This window comes from Lissotriton vulgaris, chromosome 6 (genome assembly GCF_964263255.1).
Source record: "Lissotriton vulgaris chromosome 6, aLisVul1.2, whole genome shotgun sequence".
Lineage (NCBI taxonomy): Eukaryota > Metazoa > Chordata > Amphibia > Caudata > Salamandridae > Lissotriton > Lissotriton vulgaris.
Window position 1 is genome coordinate 1450762418 of NC_141694.1, and position 12192 is coordinate 1450774609.

Sequence of the window (12192 nt, forward strand, 5' to 3'; positions counted from 1 at the left end):
CGTACCTGGACGATTGGTTGATCAAGGCATCCTCCTTCTCGGAAGCGCGAGCACACTTCCAGAAGACGTGCGTTCTCTTGAACAAGTTGGGGCTGCACATCAACATGGCCAAGTCTGTCCCGACTCCGGTCCAATGCATACAGTACTTGGGAGCCTCCATCAATACGCTGTCAGCAAGCGTGTCTCCTTCGGAAGAGCGACGATTATCACTCCTTCGAAAGGCTCAGGCTCTTATGACGACTCCATCTACAACAGTGAGGACGGTGTCTTCTCTACTGGGATCGATGGCCTCTTGTATCTTCCTGACGCCACACGCGCGGCTGCACATGAGACCGCTGCAGGAGTGCTTGGAGGACCAGTGGGATCAGAGGAAAGGATCTTGGGACGACAAGATTCGACTGTCGCTGCATGCTCTTCAGTCTCTGAAGTGGTGGTGTTCGGCGGAGAATCTCCTCAGAGGGGTTCCCTTTCACAAGGACATTCCCACGCAGACTGTCGTGACGGATGCGTCTCTTCTGGGATGGGGAGCGCACTCCGGGACTTTGCAGATTCAGGGCACGTGGTCTCCGTGGAGGCCACGTATCACATCAATTTCCTGGAACTCAGGGCTGTTCACTTGGCGCTGAAGGCCTTTCTTCCGTCCTTCCAGAACAACTCTCTGCTTGTACAGACGGACAATACCACCACGATGTATTACCTCAACAAGCAGGGGGGCTCGAGATCGCGCACTCTGTCACAGGAGGCGCAGACGATCTGGCACTGGCTCCTGGCCAGAGGACTGACGATAACGGCCACCCATCTACCAGGTGTGCAGAATGTTCAGGCAGACGCACTGAGCAGACTGCTTCAGGAAAACCACGAATGGGTCATAAACGACGAAGTACTAGGAGAAGTCTTCGCAAGGTGGGGAACTCCAGACGTAGATTTGTTCGCCACCGCCGAAAACAGCAAGTGCAGAGACTTCGCCTCCAGGTACTTCCAGCAAGGGACGCTGGGGAATGCGTTATGGATCAACTGGACGAACGGCTTTCTGTACGCCTTTCCTCCCATTCCCCTGATTCCGGCGGTGCTCATCAAGCTGGCCCGGTCCAGAGCTCGGATGATACTCATCGCCCCGGAGTGGCCCAGGCAGTGGTGGTTCACGGACCTACTTCACCGGTCTCTCCTTCCTCACATTCGGTTGCCGTGCAGGCCGGACCTTCTCACGAAGTTCGGGGGGCGGATGTTACACCCCAACCTCTCGTCTTTGAGTTTGGCGGCATGGCTCCTGAGATAGTGCAATATGGCCATCTGAATCTTCCCGATGATTGCATGGACATACTGAAGGAGTCTAAGAGACCTTCCACTCGGACTTCATATGCTTACAAGTGGAAGAGGTTTTGTATCTGGTGCCAGTCTAAGAACCATGACCCTACGACATGCAAGGAAGATGTCATCCTTCCTTACCTTTTGCATTTGGCGCAGTCTGGCCTTAATGTCCATTCCATTAAGGTTCATCTTGCTGCATTGACTGCCTACAGGAAATGCCCTTCACAGACTTCCTTTTTTCCAGATCCCTGTGATCAAAGACTTTCTGGAAGGCTTGAAGAAAGTATTCCCTCCTGTCAGGCTTCCCTCGCCTTCATGGGAATTGAATGTGGTGCTGTCCAGATTGATGAAGGAGCCTTTTGAACCTATTCATAAGGCTTCGTTGCAGCACCTGTCCTGGAAGGCGGCGTTCCTCGTGGCCATTACATCGGCCCGCAGGGTGAGTGAAATTCAGGCGTTGTGTTGTACTGAACCTTATACTGTATTTCATGCTGCTAAGGTTGTTATGCGTACTCACCCTAAATTTCTTCCCAAGGTTATTTCTGATTTTCATGTCAACCAGACTATAACTTTGCCTACGTTTTTTCAGAACCCTTCATCCCCAGCGGAGAGGTCTCTCCATTCCCTGGATGTTAGGAGGGTGTTGAAATTTTATCTGGATAAAACCAAGGATATTCGTAGGTCTGACCAGTTGTTTATCAATTATGGATCGGTCAGGACGGGTCTTGCGACCTCGAAGCAGTCCATCTCTAGGTGGATTGTGTCCTGCATACAATTGTGTTACCAGAAGGCTAATAAGACCTTAGGAGGTAAGCCTAAGGCTCATTCCACCAGGGGCAAAGCTGCCACAACGGCTCTGCTCCGTAACGTGCCTATTGCTGAAATCTGCAAGGCAGCCACTTGGAAGTCGGTTCATACCTTTGCTAAGCATTACTGCCTGGACACTGATGCCAGGGCAGACGCTCAGGTTGGCCAGGCTTCGCTGCGGAATTTGTTCGCACAGTAGTGGCGTTATGTATTTATTCTCCACCGCCGCTTTGGTGTGGGGATGGGCTTGCCATTCTATTCACTAGATTATGACTATACACAGAGATCCCCTACTACAGAAGGAGTAGTTTCTGTCCTGTAACTCCAGTTCTGTAGTAGGGGTATCTCTGTTATAGTCATAAGCGCCCGCCCTCCTCCCCGGTGGAGACTTTTTTCATCATACAAGAATGCGACAGGTCTGGCGTGCTTCGCCTTCAAAAAGAACTGAAGTAAGAGGGACCTGCTATGCATTCTGGGATACTGGGAGAAGTTCTGGAAAGTTCTCTTAAAGGCACAGTATCCTATTTAAGCCACATAATGGCAGCCTATGGGGCTTGTCTGTCCCTGCCTTCCTCTCTATCATTCCTGAGTCTTTGACTGGGGGAGGCAGGTTTCTCTATGGTAGAAACTAGCAGGCTGTACTGTGTGTGGTGAATTTTGGTGGAATTTCTAGTTGAAGTACTGGACAGTGTAGCCTGTGGATATAGGCTGCATTATTTGTCTTTAAATTCTCTCTTAAGTGTCTTTGCAGTTTCTGCATTATTTTGACAACTTAAGAGATTATTTTTGATTGCCGGGGTCCACGCACATGGGCGGGACTATTCACTAGATTATGACTATAACAGAGATACCCCTACTACAGAACTGGAGTTACAGGACAGAAACTACTCCTTCTACTTGTACATTGAGTCACATGCAATATCTCCTCAGCATACTATTCAATTCTCAGTGATTATGGTATCCTGTGCCGTCCCATTAGCCATCTTGATCATGTTCATTTATTAGGATTTCAGCAGTGCTAGTAGTTCAACGTGCACACTTTTACATCTAAAACATTGTTGATGTGGAGTATGTCATTGGGTCACACAGCCACATTTAGTCTGGCAAGATTAGATCATGAAACAAAATCTGCTTAGGCCTCACCATGGCAATTCACCAAAACAGCATCATTACAAAGAAATTAGATAAATATGTACATTTAAAACACTTAAAACAGTTCTATAAACCAGGTTTTTCTTTTGTTTTAGCTAGTCTGTTAAGACCAGCATGTAGGTGGGGTACAATATATAATTACCGCATGTTTTTGTCTCCTTTAAAGAGTTCTCTGATGTAGACCTCTTGAGCCAATACTCCTTTTCACAAGTTAAAAAAGCCAAGAAAGAGGTCAATGAAGAAGATAGTCCTCCGCATCCGCTGCCTTCTGCTCCGCCTACGCTGCATACATTACCAAATTCCAGAAAAGAAAGCATGAACTCTCAACATAAAGTTAGAAATAAATTTGCTACCCTCCTGCAGAGGAAGAATGAGGAGGTGGGGGCTATTGTTGTTCCGGGGACCAGAAGCAGGTATGGTAATGAAGTACGCATGCAACATGCGGACTGTTTTTGAGCGAGATAAAAGTATTTTGTTGGAATTATAATTTATATATATAATATATATATATTTTTTCTCTTTGCATGCAGTGTAAATTTTGTAACCACCCTTCTTCTTTATCCTGTGCAGTCTTTCACTATACATCTTTCCCATTGTTAATACATATCTCTCCTATTTGCTTTGTTTATCTATCTTTGTCGCGAACATTTTTTACTGAGGCATGGTGGCTAAGACTTGCCTACCTCTGCTTACTACAAATGTGGAATAACTTTGCAGTCAGAGTACAGGGCTTGGGAAACCAGCACAGGGTTTTTAGTATTTGAATTACAGTTGCAGTCTCACAATAATTTGAATGCCTGAATTAGAATCTGGGACACCTCCCTAAGTTTCAGGGACAAGTATTCCCAGATTGTGGACTGGGGTGTATAATTTTGATGTTAGGCCTGTGCTGGTAAACCGAGTAAGCGGTATGTGCTCCACGACTTTCAACTCTATGGCTATTATCCTAGAGTCCTGGACCTATTCATTGCACAAATCAAGTTTTTGACCTTTCCTCTTGTGTTTTGTAAGTAACATGTGACGGGATATCCTTAGCTGAGTAATGACCACTTATCTTAGTTGCCAATCCTGTGGATGGAACCATCCATTGGTCTGTAGTAGGTGTTGAGAAGAGTAAAAGTGAGGAGCTGTATAAAACTCCTATGGATTTGCAGTTAATATACTGGTTAGCTTGACTGTACAATCATTGTGATCAGAGAAGTGTGGTCCCATTAAACAAATAAAAACCAGAGAAGAATGATGTTTGAAATAAGATGAAAGAAAATTCTAAGATAAAGTGGAGGAAAAGAAATGAGGAAAAAAGAATGGAAAAGGTGAAGACAATAGAAAAAAGTCAAAAAGTAGAGAAACAGATTAGGATCAAGAGCCTTGAACATATTTATTTATGCATAGCTCTACGTGAAATAATAATTTTGAGCCTAGATCTATCCTGAATGAAGAGGCATGTTATTTAGGGATCTTCGTATGTTGCGATGAGAAACACTGAGCCAAACCCCCCAAAGGATTCATATATCAAGTATATTCCCACAATCAAACATCCTGAAGGAAGTGACCCGCTTAGGGCCACCCGGGTCACCACAGACCACCTCTCAACCTTCCACACCGAATGAAGAGTCCGAGAACAAGTGGAGAATATACATCAATAATCATTTATTCGTATGCGCTCAGAACGGTGCTCTGTCTGCACCGTAAGAATACCACAGAGGAAACTGAGGAACAGTAAGTACAAAGATATATTATGTACATTGCATGGTTAGCTAAGCAAACACCTGCAATGGAATTATCTAAATAGAAGAGGCCGGACTACGAAAGACAAAAACATTTTCTACTCTCATATCTTACACAGTTCAGGACGCTCTCAAGGCTGTTCCATCCTATGCTGCGATCAAACTGCTAGACAGGTGGGAGAGGTTCTTTATCTAAGGAAAACTATGCATGGGCACAAGCAGTTCTTCGTTACAGAAACTAAACTTAGCAAAGGGTATTTCTTGGAACAGGGAAGGATTAGTTTCGAACCTCACACAAAATGCAGTCTAAAAATGAAAATGGTGCAGCGAATGCTAACGTATACATGGCATAACGAAAGCATCAACGAGCATAACCCAACAATCCAGTCTGCTATTCTGTGTTCTGGTTTTAGGATAAAATTACAAGAAACAGCAATGATTAGAACGCTTGTACACTCAGTTAATTGATTTTTTGACAGAACTTTTAATTCAGAAACCTAGACTCTGATTTCCCAAATTGATACAAGTTTATTTTGTAAATTACATGTAATTTTTCTTTATTAGTACTTTAGGGCCTAACAGAAAAGATGATGAAAAAAAGGTAGAACAGTATTTTCCACATATTATCTCATATAAATTTTAACATTCATTTGAACCTAAACACCCAGCCTATTGCGGTGGCATAAATGTCTACACATAGCCCCTTCATAAGCATATAACCAACATTTGCAATGCAATAGGTCTCGCATTTGCAAGAGTTTGAGCTATTGTCGTACCATTTTATTTGTGTGTGGGAGGGAGGCTGCTGCTATAGTTCATCTTGTATAACACCCCCTCGCATCACAAGAAGGAGCCCTGCCCTGAACGCCCTTCTCCAAAGCTGCCCTCTGGGCCCACTCGGGGCAGAAGTGACAAGGAAGGCTTGTTTAAGGCCCCCAAGCGCCTGCCGCGTCCCTTCCGGAAGCCTGCATGTCTGCACTCTGCTGTGAAAGTTGAGTAGGGTCATAATGAAATCAGTTTTTCTTGTACTAGACTTTAAAAGTAAATCAAAATTTTTTTTTACATTAGCATTCATATAATTGTGCTTTGTTTATACATTCCAGAGGACTTTTGCTAGTAGTATTAATGCTCCATCCTCCGTCCAGTCACTATGCACCTCCCAAATGAGAATTAAAAAATAGGTAGTAAACAATAGCAGCCCACCCACCATACAGGCATATAATGACATATCAAACTGGGAAACCCCTGCAATTAATACCCTTGAATTATTGGCTGTATTTTCCGCCATCTTACCAGCAGCTACCTGGGTGGGTTGGTGGGGGTGGGCAAGCAGTGTTGTGGGAGGGGGTTGCGGCGACGAGTGAAGGCAAAGGGAAATAAGCTTTGAGGAGCATGAAACTATGAAAATAGTGCAGATAAACGGCCTGATGAGCGGCTAAATGTAAGGCCACATGTAATAGGGTTGGTCGGTGAGAAGTAAACAAGAGACAGAAGGGCGGGATAATGAGGGAGGATTTAGCCACTTGTAAGCAGAAATTTTAGAAGGACGATCGAAGCAGCCAATCAGAAGCGATGGGCGGACTTACAGCCCACAGTGTAGAAACAGCATGTCTCGCAGAGCAGTACATACACTGCTCAGGGTCGACCTAAAACTTATTGACTGCTCTCGCACTGTTCACCAAAACACTCAATTACACGTTCTCCTTGTTTTAGGCTTGTTTAATAATGCACCATTTATTCAGAGGGGCATCTCTTTCTAAAACCACTTTTACTGTTCTTACAAAAATTAAAACACTCTTGATAGGCTCTAATTTCTATTGATTTTAAAAAGTGTCTGGTAATAAATATGAGACCTTCCCAAACCAACTGCACTGCTATTCTGGGTATGCAGCCTTCTCTTCCCTTTAGTGTCTACATATTGGGTTTGTTTTCATCAATGATATAATTCCAAATACATCTGTTTTCATGCTAATTATAAAAAACCACAATACGGACTTAAAAAGCTTAGTTTAGCATGCATGCTTGGATGAGAAATCTATATAAATTGAGAAGGTTCAAGACAGTTCCTAATCAAACTAGAAATCTGCATCCCATCAAACTCACCCCAATATCAGACTATATGATCCTTCTATAAATCAAAGAGAGCCTACATCATGAAATCTACTGGCCTCTCTCAGTACAGTAAACGTTAGAGTTCATTATTTCACGAATAGGAAGAGACATAATAAGTACATAGTTAGTGGAAGGACATCCAGAAGAAACGTCCATAACTCCATAAAGAACATTGATGCATTACTTAGGTTTGCATCTGAATGTGCCAAAGTTCTCTGGACAAAAGAGACTAAAGAGTTGTTTGGCTGTAATGCACAACATGTTAGGGAAACCTGAAACTGCATATCGCAAGAATCTCACACCACCTAGCAAGCATGGTGATAGGAGTGATGATTAGGGCCTGCTTTGCAGTTGCAGGTTCTTAGCACCGTAGAAAACATTTTAAAACTGGACTGTTTAGTATTCAAACATTCGTTTATTCCTGTAAGCACAAGAGATATACTCTGCACATTCACATTACAAAAACCTAATAACTTAATAAACCAGGCATGTTGGTGTAGTGACATGGAACATGTTCTAAATTTTCCTTGCAACGGTTTGTCAATCAGTTTGGTGAAGTTAAAATTATGGTGATCCCTTTTAAATTAAACTGCTTCCAAAGTGCAACATTTTACTCACCTTTAATGTGAGCTCTTGTCAGATAACTACCTCTTCCAGCTAAACTTACTCAATACCCTTGCCATTTTTCTGTGACTAGACCATCTAATTACAGATGATACATTTTCAACTGCAGTGATAGTCTGATAAGAATGTAGATTAGAGAATATATTTTACATACAATTGTATTACCTTTAAATGACATTTATGAATGTAATTTTACCATAATGAATATTTGTTCTTGTTTTTGCTAGGTTCTTTTGTAATTCTGTTACAGTTTCGGACAGTCCTGTAGGGAATAAGGTAATTACACCACCTACTCATGTGACTTTAAACAACGGGGATGTTATAAAAAGCGAAAGTCCAGCCAAAGATCTCTTAAATTTAGCAGAAGAGAATGATGTTTCACAATGTCCCCAGTCACCTAAGGAGTTGTGTGATCTTCAGTCATCTGAAGAGGTAACTCTTCAATCGCTGTCTCCCAATGAGGAGGAAGTTAACTTTCAGTCACCAAAGGAGAAAAGGCCTGACTCACCATCTCTGACGGAGGACAATTGTGGATCTGCATCACCCACTCAGGAGCATTGTTCCCAGTTGTCCAATGAGGAAAATGGTGGGAAAAAGAGGTTATTCTCTCCCTTTGGAACACCAAGAAGTTGTTTCAGTTGGTCCGGAAGTCTTAGTGGAGACAGTCCAAGGACTCCAAGCACTTCTCCTGGTCTGCTGGCACTGCAGCAGTATCGCAGCAAAAGCGATAACCTAACCCCAAGCTTCCAGAATAACAAATGGACTAGTTTACAGAAAGGAAACCAGAGAAACTCTGATGAACTGAATGACGATGTTATCAATGAACCAAATGCTGACTGTTCTCAAAATGCTTTAGATGATGAACTATCGTCAAAGGGCAGGATTGCAGCATCAACTGTAACACACAAAGATTCTCTTCTAAAGGTAAGAAATACTATTTGTTTTAGTTTCATGTACTAGTTTGTTTCTGTATTTTATTACACAGCATATATGAAATATATTGTATTCTTATTGAAGTGGGTTAAATGTATTACAAGTTAGCCGTTAAAGCATTAATAGGCCACAACTGTGAAGGGAAGGCCAAGGACACAGTTGGTTGTACATTTACAAATCGCTGTTGTGAATGTGTTCAGAATGGATAGGTTGTGAGTGGTGAAAAATGATCCCTGCTACTCTTTTGTGTACCTCAGTTCATTTGAGTTGTACCTCAGAATCTTTTGTAACTTGACACATTTTGCTGGGAGGGGTGTTGTGACTATTTTAGACCAAATATTTTGGGGTACATTACGCCGCACATCACGATTCTATAATCTCACTCCTCTTTATCTCTGCAAAATGTAATCTATACTATTTTGTTAGTTCCTCTGTGGATTCCATTTTCTATTTTCACTCCGCAATCTCTCATCGCTGAGTGACATCTGTCATCCCCCAGTGGTGGATTTTGCCCCTTTAAATTTGCTTAATCCAACCTATTCATCAGCTCCACCACGCCCCCCCCCTCCAAGATCTACTACAACATCTCTGTGTCTAGCCATCAGGGCACTGCCCCTTCCTCATTCATGGCACTTGCCCTCCCAGCTCAACTTTCTTTGATGTTGTTTGTATCTTTTGTAAACCCTTTAAGATTTTGTAATAAAGCTGGTGCGATTGTTTTATTAACACCTCTTTTAAAGCCTCAAGATCTGGGTTTATACCTATAGCGGAGGGAATTGAGCTCCACATTTTCAAGTACTTACTTGAAAAGAAACAACAGATTGTGAATTGTATCTTGAACCTTGAAAGTTCTAGTAACATGGATTTTGTACTTCTAGGGATCACGTTTCCCAAATCGGATGAGTTTTGTGCCTGGTGACTCTTGGAGCCACAATGCACGGCGTTGTCAGTTTTTCATGCAATTGTAAATTTGCCGTGATTAATCTTGCAGCTTCATGGAGAGTTGTTTTCAGAGGAGCAAGCAGTGATTTAGGAATTTTCCTCAAGTAAGACACTTGATAGTACATTCTATATATATATAGATATATATATATATATATATATATATATATATATAGATATATATATATATATATATATAATTCCCTGCTAAAGGACAGAAAATATGGAAATATGTGTTGAACCAGGGGCACAATGTGTTTGCCCTGCAAGAAACCCATATCAAATTTTCCGAGGAACATCGATTGTGACGCAAGAATTATCCCTTCATGTGTAAGCCTTCTGTAACTTCTAAATGGTATGGGGTAGCACTCTTCTTTCATTGCACATTGCAATGTCAACCTGAGGACTCTAAAGCGGACAGAGGAGAGAATAGTCTTAGTGAAGGGCACCCTACATGGACTCAAGTTCACATTTGCGTCATTGTAGGCACCCAACACTAATCAAGTAGCGTTCCTACACACCTTTTTTTCAATGCTGGGTTCCTTCTCATGCGGAAACTTTAATCTGACAGAAGATTTGGGTGTGGACAGCACACAACCCCACAGGTCCACCACGGGCAGCTTCCCAAAGACATTAAAACAAGCATTTGGGGAGTTAGGGCTTCAAGACGCATAACGAATGTTACACCCGACTGACTGGGATTACACTGTCTTTTCATACTCCCACAAAAGTTGCAAACATTCACCCCATTCGCAAGGATCTGGGTTAAATCCATCATTCTTTTGCTCACTACACCACCCCTGTTTGGACCCACCCATATGCAATTCAGTCTTGACCCTGTTTCTTGTGGGAACAGTCCAGCCCGAACTGCCAAGACAGGTCCTCCCTGGACCGTAAACAAGCATCCTGGGACCGGTTTCAGGGCATCACCCTTCATCAGCCAGGCTAGCTTGAATCCAGTGTTGTATCTAATCACATGCGATGGTTGCACCCATGGGTAGCTCAAGGTTATTTCTCCCAGTGGGATGCCCCTTGGCGAGATCTTTTCGCTATCTCCGAGAACGTTTATTGCTCTGCTTTCTGTACTCTAGAATGTCTGCCTCAATGTTTTCGGGGAAACTGCCTTCATCTTATGTGGGACTCTAGTTTCCTTTACACATTCCTGCTTCTGCTTCATCTTGTTTTGACAAAAGTCAGGAGGAACTGGGCTCAACTCGTCATGATCACGCCAGACTAGACTTGGAGGGTCTGGTGATCTGGCCTGCTGACTCTGAAAGTCTGTGCTGTCAGTCTTCATTGTGAAGATCAGCCCCGCGAACATTAGGGAAGGACTCAAACCTGACCCTCCACAGCCAACACCTTCATGTATGGAGATCGAGTGGAACTCACTGAGTGGATTCGATCTGCCTGTGAAAGTGGTGGGTATGATTTTGGTTGCTTGCTACCCATCCACAAAATCCATCTATTCTGGTCTTTTGGCAAAGTGTGTGGCTTAGTGCACCCTTCTCGGATTTCTGTGTTTGTCTGATCAGGCCTGTGTGCTGACTCCCTTATTTTTCTGAGGGAAAGGAGGTCTTGGAATAGTGACAGCCATCCAGTTAAGGTTGAAAGAACACTCCATAGTGCTACCTATTTTGCACCCTAAATCACATTGGCCCCATTTACTTGCTTGACGAGTTGCAGCAAACTTTGGAAAAACGCAGTACATAACTCAAAATTTGATCTTTCTAAATTTGTTGGACTTTGGTGGAGGGTAAATGAGGGGTGTCACATGTATATGGGGAGTGCCAATCAAGGTGATTGTTAGATTTAACATGAGAATTAGAAAATGTATAATCTAAAAAAAAATGTTTTTAGTTAAAAAAAATCTGAATGTAAACACTAAGAATTTCAAAGGCATGTAGTACAAACTGCCATCGGTACTTATAAAAATTTGGTGTATTTTTGTTCAGTCTTTTTTGGCATAATTTATGTATATTTCCATATTGTTAGCAAACCTTGTCACCTTTTTCAAAAAGTCCATTGTTGAGGTAATTGACTAACAAGAGGCAGTATCAGAATATCCCACAATCGGATTGTCAGGAATACTTTAAGGATGATACCCGCCAATCCTATTGTGGCATTGGGTGCCAGCTGTCTGGTATATTGTTTAAATTAATTAATTGTTTGTTTGTTTGCAAGGAGTGGGTGCAAGCAGAGCAGGGAGGAGGTCATAAAATACCCTTTCCTGTCCTTGGGCAAGAGGGCAATTCTTGCTAAAGCAAAAAGCTGCTCCAATGTCCTGTTCGTAATTTCCATCAGTTCATTAGACCAGCTGTCCGGGCCATTTAAAGCATCATTTGAAGGACATGATAGACCTGTTGACTGCAGACCTTGTGTGGTGTTTTCAAGAGTGACAAAGACCCCAGTGCCATGTTTTCAAATGCAACCAAGGTACTACAAGAACCCTGTCACATTAAACAATATATACATATGTGTTACCTATGTGCCACCTTTAAGTTTGGTGGATGGGGATACTAAATGTCCCTCTGGGTAAGGCAGGTTGGGAAGCAGTTCCTGCCCCTACCCATGAGCAACGTGGGGGGCT

The 12192-nt window shown here is 42.8% G+C and overlaps 1 protein-coding gene across 1 annotated transcript in view; it reads left to right on the forward strand.

Moving 5' to 3' along the window:
* EXO1 (exonuclease 1) overlaps positions 1 to 12192 on the forward strand; it is a 237624-nt gene that overhangs the window by 153902 nt on the left and 71530 nt on the right. The window contains exons 10-11 of the mRNA XM_086927581.1: positions 3434 to 3680; positions 7958 to 8654. Coding sequence (XP_086783707.1) covers positions 3434 to 3680; positions 7958 to 8654 — 944 coding nt within the window. The remainder of the gene's footprint in view (positions 1 to 3433; positions 3681 to 7957; positions 8655 to 12192) is intronic.